At 38.7% G+C, this 23,849-nt stretch overlaps 1 protein-coding gene across 6 annotated transcripts in view; it reads right to left on the bottom strand.

Moving 5' to 3' along the window:
- The window catches only part of TEX2 (testis expressed 2), a 149,970-nt gene that overhangs the window by 4,702 nt on the left and 121,419 nt on the right, over window positions 1–23,849 (bottom strand). For 3 of the 6 annotated variants that reach the window (XM_070740362.1, XM_070740360.1, XM_070740363.1), the window contains exons 8-11: window positions 16,874–17,006; window positions 11,304–11,429; window positions 9,041–9,127; window positions 4,678–4,887 (exon numbers count right to left, since the gene is read on the bottom strand). In XM_070740362.1, coding sequence (XP_070596463.1) covers window positions 4,678–4,887; window positions 9,041–9,127; window positions 11,304–11,429; window positions 16,874–17,006 — 556 coding nt within the window. The remainder of the gene's footprint in view (window positions 1–4,677; window positions 4,888–9,040; window positions 9,128–11,303; window positions 11,430–16,873; window positions 17,007–23,849) is intronic. The other 3 variants (XM_070740364.1, XM_070740365.1, XM_070740366.1) reach the window with 1 other exon arrangement.

Below are 23,849 nucleotides of genomic sequence, written 5' to 3'. Positions count from 1 at the left end.
TTTCGAGTGGAGGAGTGAAGGGCTCTTCTGGTGAAGTATCTTTGTTTTAAAAAACTTCAGCACACAAGATTGCTTGGTAGGCTGCATGCAACCTGCAGGTCATATGTTGTGCAAGACTAAACTATTGTGTTCAACCAAACATTTATTCCAAGTGAGTATATAACATTAAAATTAGTCTCATTTCCCCCTCCAGTTCAGGGATATAGTTTTGTTTCTTCTATGTACTCTATTAACAGATGTGTCCAGTTCACAATATGTCATTTTGAAATCAGATATGTATTAAGAATCAGTGTTACTGCTGAAGTCTAGTACCCAGCTAATGCTAATTGGTGAAGGATTTAATATCTGAAAAATGTTATACACCTGATCTTTAACTGAAATTAAGTTCTAATGGTCTAAAAATAGGTACTATGATTCTTTCAAGAATGACCACAGTGGGAAATCAAATCAGCACCTTCTTACATTCTTACTTTTGAGAGGGGGACATGATATTGATTTTGTAACTTGTTAACTAACATAGTTACTTTGTATTTTAATTTAACTTATTTCTGTCTTTTATGAAGATTTATCAAACTACTATAGACCGGAATGTAGGAAATAAATTATCCTACCACTGTATGGATTGATTCCTAAACTGAAAAGAAAACTAAAGAAGAATGAATGGATACTATTTCCTTCTTGCTATAAAAGGGAATGTGAGATGGGTCTGGGGGTTCTCCCCTTTTATACTGAGATCTCCCTTTTCAGGATACCGTAATAATTTTTTTCTAAATGATCTTCCAAATCGGTTGCTTATTGGGAAGGTAAACCGAGGGAGAACCTAGGGCCAGATTTGCTTGTCAATTGTCAATAGAATAGAATAGAATTCTTTGTTGGCCAAGTGTGATTGGACACACAAGGAATTTGTCTTTGGTGCACTTGCTCTCAGTGTACATAAAAGAAAAAGGTACATTTGTCAAGAATCATGAAGTACAACACTTAATAATTGCATAGGATTCAAATAAGCAATGAGGAGACAATCAATATTAATATAAATCTTAAGAATACAAGTAACACGTTACAGTCATACAGTCATAAGTGGGTGGAAATGGGTGATAGGAATGCGAAGAAAAAACTAGTAGAAATAGTAGTGCAATCTTAGTAAATAGTTTGACAGTGTTGAGGGAATTATTTGTTTAGCAGAGTGATGGTGTTCGGGAAAAATCTGCTCTTGTGTCTAGTTGTCTTGGTATGCAGTGCTCTATAGCGACATTTTGAGGGTAGGAGTTGAAACAGTTTATGTCCAGGATGCGAGGGATCAGTAAATATTTTCACAGCCCTTTTTTGACTCTTCAATGGGAGGCAGATTGGCAGCAATTGCTTTTTCTGCAATTCTAATCATCCTCTGAAGTCTGTGTTGGTCTTGTTGGGTTGAAGAACCAAATCAGATAGTTATAGAGGTGCAGATGACAGATTCAATTATTTTTCTGTAGAACTGGATCAGCAGCTCCTTGAGCAGTTTGAGCTTCCTGAGTTGGCGCAGAAAGAACATTCTTTGTCGTGCTTTTTTGATGATGTTCTTGATGTTAGGTGACCATTTTAGATCTTGAGATATGATAGAACCTAGAAATTTGAAGGTCTCTACTGGTGATACTGTGTTGTCTAGTATTGTGAGAGGTGGTAGGATGGGAGGGTTTCTCCTAATGTCTATCACCATTTCTACGTTTTTGAGTGTGTTCAGTTCTAGATTGTTCCGGTCGCACCATGAGGCTAATTGTTCAATCTCCCATCTGTATGCGGTTTCATTGTTGTCTCAAATGAGACCAATCACTGTTATATTATTTGCAAACTTCAATAGTTTAACAGATGAATAATAAGAGAAAAGATAAATGAGAGCAAAGCACAAGCCGGCAATATATACAGAATGCTATTGCAGATGGAAGAGGAAGTAACAAAAAGTTTGACAAGATGCTGGCAAGACGATTTACTAATAAATGAAGGGGAAATGAAAGAAATAATAGAAAATATATATAAGATTAAAAATACGAGAGTTAGAGAGATGAGAAGGAAAATTTTACATAAATGGTACTTTACACCAGTACAAATTGCACACTTCCAGGGGAAAGAGAAGGGTAAATGTTGGCATGGGTGCCAGGAAAAGGGAATTTTTATGCATATGATCTGGGAGTGTGCAGAAATTCAGAAATTTTGGAATGTAGTGCAGAACGAAATTAACAAAATGTTAAACATTAACTGGATAATTACAAAAGAAATAGCAACTTTAATTAAATATAGGGAATTAGGAGAATTCAAGGAAATCAAAGCCGCAGCATTGGAAAGTGCCCAAGCGGTAATGGTATTAGGTTGGAAAGATTCTACAAAATGGACATTAAAAAATTGGTACTGGTACATGGTGGACCACATACATTTTGAAATTATGGAAATAAGATTAAACAATTTTGATGAGAATAAATTGGAGAAGTTGATGGTGCGATGGAATAAGGTAAAAGATTATATGTTAAGTAGAATCTGTGATGTAAATACGAAAAATAAATTGCAATCACTCTTTTAGTAATATTTGACGCAAGATAGAGCCAAGGAATAACAGATAAATAATTAAATCTTTTTTGAATCCTCTTATATGGGTGGCGGGGGTGGCGGGGTGTGTGTTATTGTTAGGTGATGGGCACATGCACTGTGCACTGTTATATGTTTGTTTTATGTAAAAAAAAATTAAAAATCAATAAAACTTTATTTAAAAAAATAGTTTAACAGATGGATATGCAGTCATTGATGTATAGAGAAAAATGGTGAGATAGCCTTGGGAGGGGGGGGTGTCCTAATTGTACAAGTATCTTATATGATTTTGCCTAGCTTCCCCTGTTGCTTCCTGTCTGTTAGGAAGCTTGTGATCCACTTACAAGTGTGTTCAGGTACCGCTAGCTGATTTAGTTTAGTTAAAGGAATGTCTGGTATGATGGTGTTGAATGCTGAACTGAATTCTACAAACAGGATCCTAGCGTAGGTCTTTGGAGGCTCAAGATGTTGTAGGATGAAGTGCAGAGCCACATTAACAGCATCATCTGTCAATCTATTTGCTCGATATGCAAATTGCAGGGGGTCTAACAATGAATCCCTGATGGTTTTCAAGTGGGACTTCGCTAGCCTTTCAAAGGTTTTCATAACTACAGATGTTAGAGCAACTGGTCTGTAGTCATTCAGTTTCTTGATGGAGAGCTTCTTCAGCATTGGGATGATAGTAGAGTATTTGAAGCAGGAAGGAACATAGCACATCTTTAGTCATTTGTTGCAGATTTGGGTGAAGATGGGGGCCAATTGGTCAGTACAGACTTTTAGGTAAGAAGGAGTTATCTTGTCTGGGCCTGGTGCTTTTCCAGGCTTCTGTCTGTGAAATAGATCTCCCACTTCCTTTTCTGTGATCATCAGGGGTTGTGAACCCAATGGGATTAATTGGGTCATTAATCCTTTTCCCAATACAGTTTAAAGTAATTCTGTATTGTTGGAGTAAGATAATGTTTTCTGAATTACACTGTGTACCTCCCAGAGTTTAGTTTCCTCAAATGGAATCCCATCTCCATTAAGGTGAAGATATTGGACTGCGAAGGCCCAACTTCAATTACTCACTGAATATGGATCTCACTGAGGGGTTGTGAGAATAAAATTATAGGAAACCCAATATAAACTACTTTTGAACCTCCCAGATAAAAAGGCAAGTTAAAAATGTTCAGTGAAACACTCCCAGATAAATGCAAACAAGATTTCATTCACAATTTCATTCCATATTTCTTTCAGATAAAAAGAAGCACCGAAATAGTTTTTCTCCTTTGGTACTATTTTCAATTATAAGAAACCACTAGGAAAAGATTTGGCATTGACCTCTTAATTAATACCTCTGCTGATCCTCAAGTAGTTCAATATGCTGTTTTACTCAGCATGCTTGTATTATTCTGTATTAAAGAAAGGGAAAGGTAGGAGAAAATAAAGAACAAGTAGTAATTTTTTTTTTTGACCTGATTTCTGGTTGCTGTAGCTTTTATTCATCGATGATAAAATTTCTAAGCTTTGTTAGCTTTTCAGTTTCTGGAAGTTTACAAAATGTATAAGAAGAAATGGAATTGTACTTTTTTACAAAAGATCTCTTTTTGGATGGAAGAGTAATTCAATCACATGAGCAATTTAACATAATACCCAATTCCATTATCTTTGTCAGTAACTGTTCATAGGAATTAATGGCAAAATCCCACACACTTTCTCTCAGAATGAACTTACTTAACCCTGAATAAAATTGTACATGTCAGACTGTAGCTTATGACTCACAGATTGGCACTGCAATTTTCCTAAAATGGATCCTTACTAAGAATCATGTGAACTGCTGTTGAATTCTGTAAGAATGATCACACACGCTGCATACCAACTTTGGTTCTGTATGACCTCAAACTAAATTACTGCTTCATTCATTATAGTTCATTTGTCAAATGGTCCAGCTTTTTTTTTAATCATGCATGATTGTGAGAAAAGGTGGGAAATTAGGGGACTGGGAAATAAAATATGTTTTTAGGGACTTCTTTCACAGCCACCCATAAAAACAAGAAATCTATTTTGGCTCTTTGATTAGTTTGAGTGCCATATTATACATGACAGATTCCAAAATCATAAAGTCTTATTAACTACACTTACCATATACGGTCAGTAGGTGGAGGCGGAATGTTAATTACTAATGTCCCTTTACACTCTTGAACCTCAACCGTGAGCAGGAGTGGTGTGTTGGAGACTTCTTCAATCTTTTTCTTAATGAATTCTGTCTCGGTCGCCTTCTGGAAATATTTTGACTTGGTAATTTTATCCACAAATCTCATGATTTTACTCGTTCGGTGCCCTGATCCATACCTTTAAGGGAGGAAAGAAAAGGAAGTCATTTAAGTGAGTTTCACCTACCCTTTAAATTTTTTTTTACTACCAGTTCTGTGGGTGTGGCTTAGTGGGCGTGGGGCGTGTGGTTTGGTGGACGTGACAGGGGAAGGATACTGCAAAATCCCCATTCCCACCCCATTCTCGGGCCAGCCAGGGGTGGTATTTGCCAGTTCTCTAAACCAGTGTTTCCCAACCTTGGCAATTTGAAGATATCTGGACTTCAACTCCCAGAATTCCCCAGCCAGCATCTTCAAGTTGCCAAGGTTGGGAAACACTGCTCTAAACTACTCAAAATTTCCACTACTGGCTCTCTAGAACTTGCTGGATTTCACCACTGCTTTATGGTATTCTGCAGCTGAAAATACAACAGGGCACAGAATGCCACTGCTTTATGGTATTCTGCAGCTGAAAATACAACAGGGCACAGAATGCCAATCTGCTATTACAGATTGTGCAGTATTGCATAAGTGTACAGACAACCCAGACTTATTTTATTTATCTTATTTGTCATACAAATATAGTATTGTATATTTGCTTAACATAATATAAGTATAAAGTAGAGATAGAAAAGATAAAAAAGACATTAGGACAGGGACGGTAGGTACAAAGGTGCACTTATGCACGCCCTTTACAGACCTCTTAGAAAAGGGGAGAGGTCTATTGTAGATAGACTTATAGAAACTTATAGTTTCCATGAATAAAAATGGAAAGATCCAGAGACATGGCTGTGACAACCCAGAATCAAAATTAATTTAAAATTAGATAGAAACATAGAAGACTGATGGCAGAAAAAGACCTCATGGTCCATCTAGTCTGCCCTTATACTATTTTCTGTATTTTATCTTAGGATGGATATACTGTATGTTTATCCCAGGCATGTTTAAATTCAGTTACTGTGGATTTATCTACCACGTCTGCTGGAAGTTTGTTCCAAGGATCTACTACTCTTTCAGTAAAATAATATTTTCTCATGTTGCTTTTGTTATGTACTCACACAACAAGAATTTTGATAAAATGTTGGCCCAATGTTCAGTATACACTTGGGTAGAACTGCATTCTACTGGAGATTCTCCCAAATTGAGAGCTTTGGCCAAAAAGGTGGCTTACTTAGTTCCAGTGGACCTTTCAATACCAAACTGCAAATTCAAGGATTTAGCAAGAGAATGCACAAATTAATAAATTCTGCCTTTTTCTTTATAAAATTATTGTTCTCCACTTTTTATAGTTTGATTCTGCTGCACGTTTATGTTTCATTATTGCCTGACATGGATTCAAGTAGATTAGAAATGTAGAATATAAAAGTTTTAAAAAGGAGTCCCTGGGGACCTTAATTGTTGTTTCCAACTATAGGAAGTAGTGCTCATCTCCATTTCAAGGCCATTGAGTCAATGCTGTGTCAAGACATTACTGCGGTCATGTGGGTGGAATGATGTCATGGAGTCCTGCTACCGTCCTACCAAAGTACTACCTATTTATCTACTTGCATTTCCATGCTTTCCAACTGCTATGTTGGCAGGAACGGGGGAATATAACATATTTTTTTCAGATTATAAGATGCTGCAGACTATAAGACCCACCTAGCTTTGGGGGAGGAAAATTAAAAAAAAACCCTGCCTCTGCCTTCCAGCAATTTGCTATCTTGCAGCAAACAGCCAATAGCCAAGACAGCTTCAGCTTTAGCACAAGCAGCTGATTGGCAGTTATATTTGCCTCCGAGAATACCACCTATCAGCTGTACCAGGATGTAGGGACTGCCGCCACCTATTGGTGCTGGTGCCACCCATCATTGCTGCCACCTATTGCCGCCTCCTCGTGCCCCATTTTCGGCCTCCAAGCAGCCATTTTTGGCCCGTTCCAGGTGGCAGGGATCACTGCCACTGCCTATCCCTGCCGCCTGGAACAGGCAAAAACTGGACATGTAGAGGCTGAAAAAGGGGACACGGAAATAGTGATACACCCTCATCACCTTGAGGCTCGACTACTGTAACGCTCTCTACATGGGGCTACCTTTGAAAAGTGTTCGAAAACTTCAGATCATGCAGAATGCAGCTGCGAGAGCAATCATGGGCTTTCCTAGGTATGCCCATGTTACACCAACACTCTGCAGTCTGCATTGGTTGCCGATCAGTTTCCGGTCACAATTCAAAGTGTTGGTTATGACCTATAAAGCCCTTCATGGCATCAGACCAGAATATCTTCGGGACTGCCTTCTGCCGCACGAATCCCAGTGACCAATTAGGTCCCACAGAGTTGGCCTTCTCCGGGTCCCGTCGACTAAACAATGTCGTTTGGCGGGACCTAGGGGAAGAGTCTTCTCTGTGGCGGCCCCGACCCTCTGGAACCAGCTCCCCCCAGAAATCAGAATTGCCCCCATTCTCCTTGCCTTTCGTAAGCTCCTTAAAACCCACCTCTGTCGTCAGGCATGGGGGAATTGAGATATTCCTTTCCCCCCAGGCCTATACAAGTTATACATGGTATATTTGTGTGTATGTTTGGTTTTTAATAAAGGTTTCTTAATTATTTTAATATTAGATTTGTCATATGCTGTTTTATTATTGTTGTTAGCCGCCCCTAGTCTACGGAGAGGGGCGGCATACAAATAAATAAATAAATAAATAAGTAAATAAATAAGTAAACAAACAAACAAACAAACAAACAAATTGAATAAAATAAATAAAATAAATGAATAGTAATGCCGATGGGTGGCACCAGTGCCAATGAGCAGCAGCAATCCCCACAGCATGGAACAGCTAATTGGTGGTATTTGGGGAGGTAGATCCAACCACCAATCAGCTGCTCATCCTAAATCAGGCTGTGCTGAAGCTAACCAGACTATTTGCTGTTTGCTGTCAGGAGGCAAACTGCTGGGAGGCAGAAGCCGAAGGGTGCCGGGGAGGGGGGCTTCACCAACTTTATAAGACACATAGACATTTTCACCTATTTTTTTGTGGGTGGGTGTGCATCTTTTAGTCCGAAAAATACCGTAAATGTTAAATATAAGAAAATAAAGAAAGACTGTAAATAAAAGAAAAGTCAGATATTTTTCTGAAAATAAATAAGCTTTGTCTGCTAGAAATATGACAATGCTGCTAAACATAATCAATGCAGCCTAAGATCTTTTGCAGCCTAAGATCTTTTTAAATTCTATTGATTAATCTTTGGATGATCTGCAGTTGACTGGCAAGAATCAACTATTATTACTACTACCCTATTATTAAATAGCAGCAGCAGCAAATCCTATCTGCTGGAATGAGGGGAAAGGGGATCTTATTTTTTTCCTGCAACAGATAAAGCAGAATGATCTCTCTCTCAAGTAAATACCTTTAAAAATAGCTACAGATAAATAATTATTTCTGCAACTTTGATCATCTGTTACAGTTGCTAAATTATTTATAGTCTCGCTAAGAAGACTACATTGAAGACTGCATTGATCTATATGCTAGTCCAAAGAAACATTTCAGTGTCTCTTATCTAAATGTTTATTTGCACTAACATACACATATTTTCAGACATCAGCCTACCAGCAATTCAGAAAAATCTATGAAACATTTTATTTTTGATTAAAGAACTATATTTCACTCAGTGCATACTATTCTCCTTTCTTGGTAGCACTTGAAATATACAAGTTGGATGTTCTTATACGCTGAATTTGTTTACTGTAAAATAAGCTGCTCTATACATGAAAACATTTGCATGATCATAATTCTTTCTTAGACTTAATCCATTTTAAATCTTTTATCAAATAACTGCAGTAAACAGCCATCTGAAAAACCAGATAATTTACATGAAGACTTGTACATTTATAAATACCAAATATGGAAAAAATAGGGCTGCCTCATATCCCTTATAATTTTTTCTACTAATTAGCAAATATAATTAAGAATTATCCAATGAGATAAGGCCATTTGGGTGAATGTAATAAGTAGCTAATTATTTCCAGATGATACAGCCAGTAAATTGGCACTCTGAAAACTGAATTACCAAAAGCATTAAAATGATAAATACAGACTGGAAACATTGAAACATTTATAGAGTTATCTCTTAACTTAAATATCCTATATAGATCAAATTTAATTTGAGAGACTGTATAATGTCTTTAGGCCATTTTAGGCAAACACATAACACATACCTGTAATTCCTTAAACCAATTATGCTGATTTGACTGACATTGACCGTAGCTTTTCTAGACTGCCCTAATGGGGAACGTCCGGGTGATCTGTACGAAATTTAAAATACAAAACGAAAAGTCCTGCAATCAATCCTGGGTTTCCCCCAAAATAAGACTCTGTCTTATGTTTTTTGAACTCCGAAATAAGTGCTTGGCCTTGTTTTCAGGATGGTCTTATTATTTGGGGGCTCCTCTTGCCGTCTTGCTTGATTTCCAGCTTGTCTCCCTAACTTTAACCAGAGGAAATGGTATTTTCAGAGGCAGGGCTTATTTTCGGAGGAAATCTTATTTTGGGGGGAAACACATTAGGAATCCTGCCCATGGCCCCAGAAACATTCCAGCCTGGTGCAAAGCAAAGGGACGTTGTTTTAATGGCTTCACAAAGTATCAGGATGATGGGGCTACTGAAATCTTCAAACGCAGGGAATTCCAAAGTGCAGAGGCCACAACAGAGAGGGCCCTGCTGTCTAGCTCATGTTTTCCTCGCTTCAAATAGAGTAAGAACTGTATATGGGCCTTCTGGTGACTTTTTATTGGATAGGCAGGTTCAACCCTTGTAAGGCAATTCCTAATGTCTTTTCTTAGAGTTGCACTCCAACTACAAGGTTGAATGGCACAATCCAAGGGGAAAAATGTAAGTGTTTTAAGGAATTGCTGATAGGAGATACATTGTCATTTCCCTATGTTACAAAGTACCTTTTGCCTTTGATTCCATGTATTACAAAAACCTGCTGTGAAATAACATCTGGTATATACTGTATTTTTCGGAGTATAAGATGCACCTTTTTCTTCCCTAAAAGAGGCTGATAATTTGGGTGCGCCTTATACACTGAATGTGGCTTTTCCCCCCCAGCCCTAACTATCTGCTAACAAATTTCCCAGCTCTTACCTTGCAGGCTCTTTCATTGTTTCCCTCTGTGAATAATGTTTTCCAAGCCCTGTCTTTTTAGGGGGGTGTGTTCATTCTCTACTTGCTCCGAATGTTTCTTCCCAGCCCAAACCAGGTGCTAACAATGTTCCCAGCTCTTACTGGCTTGCAAGCTCTTTCATTGTTACTCTCTCCGAATAAAGTTTTTAAAAAGCCCTAACCAGGGGATGCTAAAGCTGGCCAGGCTAAGAACACTAGCCAGGTGAGCAGATTCTTTCCCCTATTTTCTTCCCAAAAAACTAAGTCGAGTCCTATACTCCGGTGCATCTAACCAGGGGATGCTGAAGCTGACCAGACTAAGGACTCTAGCCAGATAAGCAGATTCTTTTCCCTACTTTCTTCCCAATTTCCCAATTTCCTTCTATGTTTCCCTATTTTCTTCCCAAAAAACTAAGGTGTGTCCTATACTCCGGTGCGTCTTATACTCCGAAAAATATGGTATGTGTTGTGGTTGGCTTCAGGCCAGCTCCTTTGGCTGCTGATTTTGACCCAGAGGAGTGGGAACCATCTGGCTGGAGGAAGAATCAGACAGTGAACCGGAAGGAGAGGCAGAGAGAGACAGGGAGCAGGAAGGGCTGGAGAGGCAGAGAGGGGGATGGAGTCAGTCAGATCTCCAGCCAGAGTTTCATCTGACTCAGAAGGGGAAGAGTTAATGAACAATCCTATTCTGAATGTTCCGGTCAGGAGAATGCTGGGAAGACAAAAGCAGCTGTGCAAACCCAGAAACAGATTATAAGTCACAGGTGATAAGAATGAATGATGTTGCTGCTGCGATCTTGAAAAAGGGGAAGGTTGGAGAAGCCTGTGTGGGAGTCTATCGTTCAGTTTTGAAGAACGTTTGTTGAATTGCGGTTTCGTGTTTGCTGTGGATTTCTGGACATTCTGACATTTAAGTGTGAGTTATTTCTGGCTGACGTAAGCCTGAAAGGCTTCTGAATTGACTGGAGTAATTAACTCTGACCTATTGAACTCTTAAACTAACATTGCTCTGAAACTCTGTGGTCTGCAATTTTCTGAATATAAAGAACAGCCCTTGCTTTCTTTTTACAAGTCTGTGTGTGTTTGATTTAATTACTTTGTTCCTGGGTGGCCTGTGGCCAGGCAGAACAGTATGTGTGCCTGTTTGCATACACACATACACACAAAGAGAGAGAGAGAAAAAAAAACCTAATTTTATTTTTAGTATTAGAGAAAGACAGAGAAGATATATTTGATGGAGTAACTAAGCATGGAAGAAAGATGCACCACTGTTGATTATGCACACACTAGACAGAGACAAACTGAACAAAGACTCACCCTTCTGTTCCTGCCACTACATTCTTCTCGTTTCCTGGTGTTTCTGGAACATCATCTTCCTCTGAGGATCCTGCACTAGAAGATTCTTCATCACTGTCTGCAAGGTAATATGACCTTGGCCTGAAACTGAAAGAAGGGACACAGGTCAAGACAGAAGCAACACTTCATTAATGTTGGTCAGGACAGTGTTTTGATGCCTTAGGTCAGTGTTTCCCAACCTTGGCAACTTGAAGTCCAAATATCTTCAGGTTGCCAAGGTTGGGAAACACTGCCTTAGGCAATTAGAGACTTTCTACCATTCTGTGCCAGACTTTGCTTAAAATAAAAGGAAACAGGTTTGAATATCCTACATGCAGTTTAATGAAATGTCAAATGAATTATAGACATATAAGAATGTGTCTCTTTCATACTTAACTTCCCAATATAATGGAATACAACGCCAGCAATTAGAACATTGAGATGAGGAGGAGAAACTTGGCATGTATTTCATTTTTTAAATGTAATGGGATATGTTTCTGAGTTCCAAATGAATTGCTGTATGAAAAGTCAGAATTGATTTTGTAAGTGCTGCATGCGTTCAGAAGAATATGCATTCCTTCCACTGTCTCTTCCACACATACGTACCTAGCCTATTAAACCAATACCCACAGCTGAGTCCTAGCCACAACCCCACTCTAGGCCTATGGCAATAATGGAAACAGAAATATTTTAAACAAGGTATTTGGCAAATAAGTGCAAAAGACAGTTACAGCCTCAGATGCAAAACATGTTTCCATAATGGTTGGAGCATCTGTACCAGGATCACTTGCATTTCAAGTTGTCTTTAAAAAGAAATGCTCAGTTGATTGTGTCTTAAATGTGATTTAAAGGGAGAAATTATTATTATTATTTATTAGATTCGGGGTTTAGGGCAGCTCACAAGACACCTCTACACTTCATCCACAGCTTTTCCTGGGATTGAAATCTATTCACAATCAGTTCTCAACAGATCATTCTTTAAACCTAAGTTAAGCAGGTGGCAAAGTTAGAAAGAAGACCAATGCCTTCAGCCAAATTTGATTTGGCAGCAACCTCAAGCTTCTTCCCAGCTAAGAAAGGATTTATTTTCCTTGTGCTTAATAGAGACAGTACTTTTGCAAAATCTATGCCCATCAATTAGCTACTACAAAATGTATCGCATAGTTATCTGACTTTCTTTTAAAGAAAAAAAAAAGGAACAGCTCTTTAAAAATTCAAACCATACGGAGTAAAGATAAAGATTGTTCCACAGAGATTGTTAAACTTTTTCTTGCTAATAATCTCTTTTGTCACCCATAATTCCCCAAGATTTCTTTTGGGTTGATTGGTAACCTTTCCGGATAAGGGTGGAAAGAGAGACAGGTTGAAGAAGATAACACTAAAAAAGAAGTAGTTTAAAAGCTCTCCATCTACACACTGATCCCTCCTAAAACAAGTTTCATTTAACGTTTTGCTGTTATGTATTGTACATAACATTTATGTAGCCTCTTGTACCAGTACCCATGAATAAATGATCATTTTTGGTTTGCTTTATGTTTCAGTGTCATGAACAGAGAATCTCCTTTTCTTTTTATTCCCTTAAACACACCCCAATGACAGTTTGCAATCTTTTATGAAGGCGCATCTCAGACCGAAACAAAAACAGGTCAGTAATAGTGATGGGCGAACCCAAAGGTGTTCGGGTTCGGCAAGTTTGGACGAACTTTACGCAAAATTCGGCCGAACCCGAACCGAACGGAGAATCCCTCCCACGAAGAGATTCCGGGGGGCGGACGTTTGACGTCACCGGCAGGTTGCTTAGAACGCCAAGGTGATCACTTCGTGGATTCCATGAAATCCAGGAAGTGATCACTTTGGCATCCTTAGCAACCTGCCGGTGACGTCAAAGCTCTGAACGCCAAACACGACCCCGAACGTTGCCCGAAGTTTGAAAAAAAATTGGGTTCGTGTTCGGCATACCGAACACCGCAAAATTGGGTACGGACCCGAATTGTGCAGGTTCGGTTCGCCCATCACTAGTCAGTAAAAATCCAGTAAAATTAGTTCACAGTTTAACAAGTCAAATATTTAGAATTAAAACAAATGCACATAAAATATGAAGGTTTTTAATGCCCCTCCCACTCCCCCAAAAAGGTAGTCAAACTGTCACAAGAGGGAACTGATACCCAAGAGCCCAAATTTTGGAGAGTGTGACTCTGGAACAACAAATGGAAAGATGTCTTTTGGGAAGGTCAGTTGCCTACAAATATTGTTCGAAGGAAAAATTAAATTCTTCACTATAAGAAGATGATAATCCAAATCCTCAGCCTGTGTAAGGCCTAAAGACCATTTTTTTTCTACGATTTCCTACGATTTCTCCAAAAGTTCTATACCAATTTGATCAGCAAGTGTTTCACGCAAAAAGCATATGATCAAAAACTCAATTGCTCCACAGCAAATCATACTAATATGAAAACGATAGACCAGTGACCACCACTCAAATGGTACCGTTAGCTACAGTGGTACCATGGTACTTAATTGCTTTGAAACTCACTGAATTTGGTACTCAACACATTTTGACATGAACATTTTGTCCCAGAACTCATCATTCCTATCACCCTTTTCCTCCCACTTAGGACTGTATGACTGTAACTTGTTGCTTGTATCCTAGGATTTTTATTAATATTGATTGTTTCTTCATTGCTTGTTTGACCCCTATGACAATCATTAAGTGTTGTACCACATGATTCTTGACAAATGTATCTTTTTCTTTTATGTACGCTGAGAGCATATGCACCAAGACAAATTCCTTGTGTGTCCAATCACACTTGGCCAATAAAATTCTGTTCTATTCTATTCTATCTTTCCAAACTTATTGCTTTACATTGCAGATGTAGATATTTAGGCAAACTAGGCTACAGTGTGGGAACTGCACTGCCTTCAAGTGGTATCCATAGTATTAGAGAAGTACTACTTGTAATAAGTGATGTTTGTTTCCAAATCTAGAGAGCACATTCCTCCATCCCTCAACACTCCCACAGGCAGACATACTTCAGACATTTCAAGAGCTGGGGAAAGAAACGGTATCCTTTTAAGACTTCCCTTCCTCTATTATTACTTCAAGAGCTGTTGCAGTGATTCCAGCTAGAACTACTATCCAGGATACACAGCTATGAAATATGGAAATCAGAAGAGGTTTGATCAAGCATTTGAGAAGGCAACTGCATGTGTATTAAAGCTAATTATCAGGAGACTCTGGTTCCAAAGAATTGACGTCTCCATACCCAGGTTGTGCAGCAAATCCATTGTACAGTGGTTTCAACACTTCTGAATGTTTCAGCACTAACAAAATCAATAGAAACATAGAAACATAGAAGTCTGACGGCAGAAAAAGACCTCATGGTCCATCTAGTCTGCCCTTATACTATTTTCTGTATTTTATCTTAGGATGGATATATGTTTATCCCGGCATGTTTAAATTCAGTTACTGTGGATTTATCTACCACGTCTGCTGGAAGTTTGTTCCAAGGATCTACTACTCTTTCAGTAAAATAATATTATGGGATGGGATGATATCACATATACCACTCACCAGAAAAACATCCCAGATTGACGAATCCATATATTATTAAAAAGAAAAGAAAATGAAGGGGAAATAAGAACAAGTGTTAAGTTAGAGAAGTGACTGTATAGAATAACTTCTGGCTAATTTCTATTAAAACACTTTACTGGGCCAGCATGAGATAAACAGAATTAGATGACCTTTTTTAAAAGTTCATTTTGTTAAGTCATATAGTGTGCCCTAGATTGTTATTAAAGTATCGCATACACTGGTTATGAAAACATGAATTAAAATATATAGCTGACAAGTTTTAATTTTTTTAAATGTACACAGAAGTAAAACATTTGGGGGGGGAGGCAAAGACATATACTATTGCAGACATGTGAAAGGTATAATCACAGCTACATCTAAGGTCAACATAAAACAGGGTAAGCTGGTCAATTAAAATATGATATCAACGGAGAAGGATCCAATAGGAAAAAAATTAAAAATTAGTCATAATTCATCCATAAATACAACCTGTTTATTTCAGCTTTTATTAAAACAATGTAAACACACTCATATTGATTGTTATACGGCTGCGTGTCTTGAGTCTCAGCCATATTTTGTAGCAATACTTCTTTCCTAAGAGCTTGGGAGCTGTGCTAACTGCAAAGTGTCTTTTCTTCCATTTAGTCCAGGCTCTATGTATGTCAGCCGTGTTGCTGTTTGCCCATCTTCCTGCAAGGCTGATAAATGGATCTTTCAGCAGGCAAACAGCAAACACATCTGAGAATTTAAAATCTCACCCAAAGTTAAGCACAGGCTAGAGCCTGAAATGATGAGGAAACGGAGGAAGGAAGATGAAAAATTGTTTGTTGCGTGTTATGGCTAGTTGAAATTTGAATTGGTCTGTATATACATTCCTTTATATTTCAGAGTCAGTTTACTGGGATAGTTAAGGCAGAGGTCTTAAACATCAACTATAAGCCAGGGGTCTCCAACCTTGGCAACTTTAAGATGTGTGGACTTCAACTCCCAGAATTCCTCATCCAGCGTCACTGGCTGAGGAACTCTGGGAGTTGAAGTCCACTGAACTCTTTGTTACAACCCATACAATGGCTCAACAATGACAGGTACTGCCGGAACCCAAATCCTACTGTAACAGCTCTGCAGACACTTGCTCCCTGAGGCCACCATAGTTATATTTTTAATCCCACTCAACTCAATACATATTGCGAGGATAAAACAATAACAATAAAGGCTCATAAATGCACTTTGAGCTTGAAGGCAACAGAGTTAGACAGCATACGATAGCGTTTACATAAACTATTATAGGCAGTCCACAGAGCAGAAGGATCAGCATTGTTCTCATTAGCCCATGGAAGGACTAGAAACAATGGAATGAAACTGCAAGGGAGTAGATTTAGATTAGATATCAGAAAAAACTTTCTAGCAGTAAGGGTGATAAACCGGTGGAACAGTTTGCCACAGGAGGTGGTGAGCTCGCCTTCAAACAGAGACTGGACAGTCATCAATTTATAAAGATAATAGAGCCCAGTATTTATGTTGTTAAGTGAGAAATTTGTTAAGCGAGTTTTGCCCCATTTTTCTACTTTTCATTTGCTATGCGAATCACTGCAGTTGTTAAATAACAAACATGGTTGTTTAGTGAATCTGGCTTCCCCATTGACTTTGCTTGTCAGAAAGCCGCAAAAACTGATCACATGACCCCAGGATACTGAAAATATCATAAATACGGGCCAGTTGCCAAGCATCCAAAGCACGTGACCATGAGGGATGCTGCAATGGTCAAAAATATGAAAAATGGTCATAAATCATTTTTTTTCAGTGCCATCGTAGCTTCAAATGGTCACTAAATGAACTACTGTAAATTGAGGACTACCTGTCCTACACTATTTACTATAAAGAGTTCATTGGGGTTTTTCATGGATAAATGTAGAATATTGCTCCTGTGAATTTTTTTCTGTACAAAAATTGACAAAATTTAACTGACAAGCATATTCCTTACCCTTCTTTACCAAATTCTCCAGATTTTATTGCTTCACCTAGAGGTTCTTTCCCAAGTTTGGTCAAATTCATCTTTGTCTCGAGGGTCATCAGAAAAGAGCCATTGTATAATATTTCCAGGTCAATCCAAAGTCCTAGAATTGTTGGGAGAACATTATGTTATATATAAACATAGGAAGTATTTTGCAATAAGTAACAAGTATGGATTTTTCGGGGGTGGGGGTGGGAATTTGCCACGGGCTGCAAATTGGTCTGTATACATCCCACTGCCCAATATGCACAAATATGTATATTTCAGAGTGAGTTTATTGGGATGGTTAAGGCAGAGGTCTTAAACGTCTACTATAAGCCAGGGGTCTCCAACTTTGGCTACTTCAAGACTTGTGGACTTCAGATTGTTTCCACCTCTTATTTTAGAAGTCAAGGCTATTATTATAAATGTAAACAGCAATTTGATCGGTAAAGGCAAATATGATATAAAGATTTCATTACATAAGTCAGCAGATTTATAAAATGTTAGAGCGCTGTAATCAGTAATAGTGTTCGTATTCTGTTGTATTGATCTTGCAATTAGATTCTTTCAAAATCTGAAGCTAGAAAATAAAAAGGTGATTCATTCTAAAAAAAGAGACTTGCTACGGCAGTGTTTCCCTGCTGTGGCAACTTGAAGCTATCTGGACTTCAACTCCCAGAATTCCCCAGCCAGCATTCGCTGGCTGGGGAATTCTGGGAGTTGAAGTCCAAATAGCTTCAAGTTGCCACGGTTGGGAAACACTGTGCTAGAGAACGCTCACTTTCACTTTTTTTCATCTTAAGAAAACTGGATGATCAGTTTTTTACCCTGTGATACACTATGGTTCAAATCATCAAATTCATTGACTGCTAGCTTGTGACAGTGGAGCCTCCAAAGTAGCACAGGGGAAAGGATGTTTTGCAGCATTCAGACAAATAGAATGTGAGCTCAGTTAACACATATATGCACAGACTTACATTCATTCATGCTGTTGGATGTCTGCATTTCAGTATGGATAAGAGGCAAATCTATTCAGTAAAATGGAAGTGGAATAATTTCTACACTGCACACTGGAGTAGCACTGATGGTTAACCTTTTTGTCGTTGCGTGCTGAAAGCATGTGAGGAGTTGCAATGCCCCTGCAATTAGTCATAAGGAGGGGTGGAGGGCCCAAATTTTTACTATGGGACTGTAGAGGCGCTGCAATAACCCTAACCCTAACTGCCGCACGAATCCCAGCGACCGATTAGGTCCCACAGAGTTGGCCTTCTCCGGGTCCCGTCAACTAAACAATGCCATTTGGCGGGACCCAGGGGAAGAGCCTTCTCTGTGGTGGCCCCAACTCTCTGGAACCAGCTCCCCCCAGAGATTAGAACTGCCCCCACCCTCCTCGCTTTTCGTAAACTCCTTAAAACCCACCTCTGCCGTCAGTTATGGGGGAATTGAAACATCTCCCCTGGGCCTATACAGTTTATGTATGGTATGTTTGTGTGTATGTTTGCTTTTAATAATGGGGTTTTTAGTGTTTCTCTTAAATTACAAGATTTGTTATATATTGCTTATTATTGCTGTGAGCCGCCCCGAGTCTACAGAGAGGGGCGGCATACAAATCTAATAAATAAATAAAATAAATAAATAAACTTCAGTTATAGGTCATACATCCATTTTTTCAGTGCCTTTGTAATTTTGATTGGTCACTGAACAAATGGTCGTACATTGTGATTGAAGATACGGTCCATTTCATCAGAGTCAATAGGGATACAATTTTTGGATTGTTTAAATTTACTTTGTTGGCAATTAAATAAATTAAATTTTCCAAAATTGTAACAAGAGTTTAAAAATAAAAACTGCTAAGGATTACTATTTTGGCACCAAATTTAAGTAGCATGATTTTTGAAAGCTGTAAATCAAAAAACTGCTCCTGCTATAAATGCCCATCCTTACTCTTTAATATTGTACTCAACAGTTCTAAAAGCATCGAAATATTGCTTTCTAGTTTTCTACAAAAATGCCCCAAATAAATATCCTTATGAACCTGTCTTAAGGGGCAATTAAAAAGCCTATACGAAGAATCATGAAAGCTGCCTACACCATCTATAACAATGTTTCAGCCTTGCAATTTGGATCCTGTCATTTGCCCGGAATTCCATAGGGGGGCATCCATTGATCTGAGCAATAACCTGAGCGCAACTGTTTGTAATTGTACTGTTCTGATCTGTATGTAATATCCTGCAATTATAAAGGGGAAAGCTTTAGAGAGCATCTGTGAGGCAGAGAGATAAAACAGCCACATCACAGGCTCAAAACATTGTCCCTATTTCGCTAAAGACGACAGGAAATGAAAAGGATCAGCATCTCAGAGCAGCTGCACCGTGTTATTTACAATCAGTTGTGAGGAAGCTAGTCCCTTTTATAGCAAACCAGACACGCCAAACCCCTGAGGAAGGGATCACTGTGGAATGTGATATCCGCAGTCAAAAGTATCTAGTAAGGATGTGGGAAACCTACCCCTTAATTCTCATGTAGAAATTTTGACTATAAAAAAAACCCTTACCATATGGAACATTTCTAATATTCTTGTTTTACAGAATGACAAATACGGATGCATGAAGGTTAGAGGGAAGTCATTGCAATAATGCTTACGGCAGTGAGGGTGAACCTTTTTTCCCTCAGGTGCTGAAAGAGTGTGGGTGAGCACTATCGCACATGCGCAAGTGCCCACAACCATAATTCAATGCCTGGGGAAGGCGAAAATAGCTTTCCCCACCCCTTGGAGGTTCTCTGCAGGCCCTCCTGAGACCGGAAATGGCCTGTTTCCCAACTTTTGGTGGGCCCAGTAGGATCGTGTTTTGCTGTCACCAGGCACCAAAGGCTTCACTGGAGCTGGGGGAAGAGTAAAAATGCTCTCCTCCAGCCCCCTGGAGGCTCTCTGAAACCAAAAATGCCCTCCCAGAGCCTCTGGGAGCCAAAGTGTTGGTTATGACCTATAAAGCCCTTCATGGCATCGGACCAGAATACCTCCGGGACCGCCTTCTGCCACACGAATCCCAGTGACCGGTTAGGTCCCACAGAGTTGGCCTTCTCCAGGTCCTGTCGACTAAACAATGTTGTTTGGCGGGACCCAGGAGAAGAGCCTTCTCTGTGGCGGCCCCAACCCTCTGGAACCAGCTCCCCCCGGAGATCAGAACTGCCCCCACCCTCCTTGCCTTTCGTAAAGTTCTTAAGACCCATCTCTGCCGTCAGGCATGGGGGAACTGACACATTTCCCCCGGGCCTATACAGTTTATACATGGAATGTTTGTGTGTGTGTTTGCTTTTAATAATGGGGTTTTTAGTGTGTTTTTTAAAAAAAATTATTAGATTTGTTCTTATATTGTTCTTGTTATTGTTGTGAGCCGCCCCGAGTCTACAGAGAGGGGCGGCATACAAATCAAATCAAATCAAATCAAATCAAATCAAATCAAATCAAATCAAATCAAATCAAATCAAATCAAATCAAATCAAATCAAATCAAATCAAATCAAATCAAATCAAAAATAAATAAATAAACAAACAAACAAACAAATAAATAAAATCATTGGGCCAGCACACACATGCACATTGGAGCTGAGCTAGGGCAGCAGCTTCAGTGCTATATAGATATAGCTCCGTGTGCCACCTGTGGCATCCGTGCCATAGGTTCACCACCACTGGCTTAAGGTGTATGTCTAGGTTCAAATGTACCTTAATGTCTCTCTGCTCTAGTTACCGGTATATAGTCAATTCACACTTTCTCCAGACTATTTTCTAGGGTGATTATTGAGAGGCAAAATGAAGAGAAATTCTCAAATAAGCTCCCACAAAAACCGTGGAATATAATAAACTGGACAGGTGTACTTAAACTCAGATGTGTTTGCCCCCAAATACCTCAAACATTTACCTCAGCATTGCAGTAAAGTATGTTAGTATGAAATGTAGTGCAGCGCCCTTTTTTTCCTGCTTCTAAGTCCACATGTCCTCCCTTATATAGCTGCTTGTAATATACCCACAAAATAATTCCTAAAATTGAACATGCTGCAGTTTCACAATTAGGATTGCTTTTCAACTCTAAAGAGCTAAGTAGTAAGTGGCCTCTTTTCTTTCATTTAAATGGACCTCTAATGGAGACAATAAGCTATTTAATGATATTATCATGCGATATTATATTGATTGCCTCTAAAATCTTTGTCAAAGCTTCAGTTTCTTTGGAGTAGTAATTCCTGAGAAATGGGACAAATTTTTCACTCACTGGAAAAGTACCCAAATCTTTAAAGGGTGAAACGGAATGAGGCAGAATATAATAATATGCACTAGTACATTTATCTTCCAGCAAAGATCTGGAATTTGCTTTCATGCCTTATTTCACAATGCTGTGTATGAAATATAGTGCAGCGTGTCTCGGTAACAATCTAGTCAAAGAATAGCCACCAATTGCTCTACAAGGGCTGGAACATTCCTACTGCAGTGAATTGTATGAACCAATTCTACAAATATATCACACTGCTGTTTTACAATGAAAAAATGGTGTTGCTATTTTTTTAAAAAAATCCCACTATCTTGCAATAAGAGCAGATTGAATTCTATTTCTATGATAAGGTGAAAATAAAAAAAAGAATCATTCATACTACAATTCTGTACTTCTGAGTTCATTAATTTGTACTCAGATACTGTTTTAATAATTTGATAATTTAACTCAGATACTGTTTTGATACTGTTTTGATAATTTAATATGGCATTTATATAAAGTAACAGAAATAACTAGAGCCTATTTGATTAATCTCCTCCAAAACAGACCGACTGATCAAGAACCAATACAGTAAATACATTTTTCCTGTGATTTCAGTTGGTGAAATTCAGTTGTTTTCATTTATGCAATCAGTGACTCAGCAAGTTCCAAGTACCAATTCTTTTTAATAATGTAATGAAAAAAAAAAATCAAGATCACGGATGATATAAATTTTTCATTCATGACAAATCCAAATTTTCCAATATCAAGCAATAAGAAGCAGTTGTACTTTAGCTGAATGTTTTATATTATGTTACTATATTAAAAAAAGAAATAGTGTGCTTTTTTTTTTTACTGGTTTGTTTTTTTGTTGTCTGAGCTTTTTATAAATTTTGTAAGTCACCCAAAGTCTTCTAAAATAGGCAGTCCTAATAAATTAAATTATTAAACCACAAAGTTAGGAAAGATGTCCCCATTTCTGTACAAGATATAAATAATGAATTTTAAAAAGTAATATATGAGGGGAAATTAAAAGATGAGCCCAAATTTGAAATCTCCCTAAAATGATAGAAGGAAATACCAGTATCTATTCTTCCCAGTCAAACAATTCCACATCTTTAATGGGAAAATCTAGATAGCGGTAGAAGAGAATGTACTGTACATAGCTCAGGGGTGCATTGTGGGGTCCTTGGTGCTCTCTGAGCTTAGTGATTTGTTTGCAGATGTTTCATTGCCCAACTAGGTAACATCATTAGTGTATAATTATTGTAAGTGTGGGGTTTACTCTCTGTTGATATTCAGTAGTTTGCTGTACCACTTATCAAGGAAGGAAGCGAACCATTGCAAGGAAAAAAATCTAGCTGGGTAATGAAACAACCACCAACCAAACTCAGAGAGCACCAAAAACTCACTGCTAAGTAATTAAACAAACAGAAAACATGATTTCCTTGTGGATGGAAAAAAAAGTAAACTGAAGCTCTATGCCACAGCTGTCAAACTCGCAGCCCGCGGGCTAGATGCGTCATGCGTTGGCCATGCCACACTTAGTGTCACGCTGAATATTGCCAGCCTCAGAGACATTTAGTAATTAAAGAGTTAACATGTGTGCCTTGTCATTAATCTCCTCCTATATTTTATGTAATATCCTGCCTTGTCATATCCGCCTTCTTCATCCATTGTCCTTCTCTGCCTTAAGACTCCATGATGTAAGGTTTTGTTCTTTTGTCTACTCAGACAATGTTTATTTTTACTTTCATAATAAAAGAAATCTTGTTTTGAATAATGGGCTTGGAGCTCTAAATTCCATCGCCTCCACGGTCTAAAGTTCAAATGGACTTTTACGATCCGTGACACTTAGGGGGGGAAAAGTCACAACATGTCACCTGATGCTGCCGTGATGATGTGAGTTTGACGCCCCTGCGTTATTCAATTAAGCAATCAATTCAAGTAGCATTTACTTAGACCACTCCTTCTCTATTTATTCATTTACTAAAGAGATTTCTAGCACAACCCAATCTTAAATGGAAGGACAAATACTGAAAACAAAGCTTCAACAATGTTAAAATAAAAGCTACCCAGCCATGGGTAGTTGATTCTGTGGAATCAACTCGTGTGTCCCCCGCCCCGATGTCCGTACTGCTCCCACCCTATTAGCTTTCCGTAAGGCCACGAAGACCTGGTTTTGATGGCAGGCCTGGGGGCCCCTAAATCAACAACTATCAGGGCCAAATTGTATGAATGTCATATATGCATGTTGTTGGGTTAGTTTATTATGGCTTTTAATTAATGGTTTTATTGTTTAGATTCTATTTTTGACTTCTTTTTATTGTTTTTGTAATTTATACTGTTGTAAGCTGCCCTGAGTTCTTTGGAATTGGGCAGCATAGAAGTCGAATTAAATAAATAAATAGCTTGTAAGAAGGACACCATGCAATAGGATGCCCTGCCCCCTTTCTTTCAAAATGCAAGGAGGGTTAGGGCTATGTTTGGGGGGGGGGGGGGAGTCTATAAATAGCATTTAGCACTTAGACTTATATACCGCTTCACAGTGCTTTACAGCCCTCTCTAAGCGGTTTGCAGAGAGTTAAGCATATTGCCTCCCAACAATCTGGTTTCTTGTTTTACCCGCCTTGGAAGGATGGAAGGCTGAGTCAACCTTCAGCCTGGTGAGATTCAATCTACCAAACTGCTGGCAGCCGGCGATCAGCAAAAGTAACTTGC

The sequence above is a fragment of the Erythrolamprus reginae genome, chromosome 2, assembly GCF_031021105.1.
Source record: "Erythrolamprus reginae isolate rEryReg1 chromosome 2, rEryReg1.hap1, whole genome shotgun sequence".
Lineage (NCBI taxonomy): Eukaryota > Metazoa > Chordata > Lepidosauria > Squamata > Dipsadidae > Erythrolamprus > Erythrolamprus reginae.
This window is presented reverse-complemented; position numbering and strand designations above follow the sequence as displayed.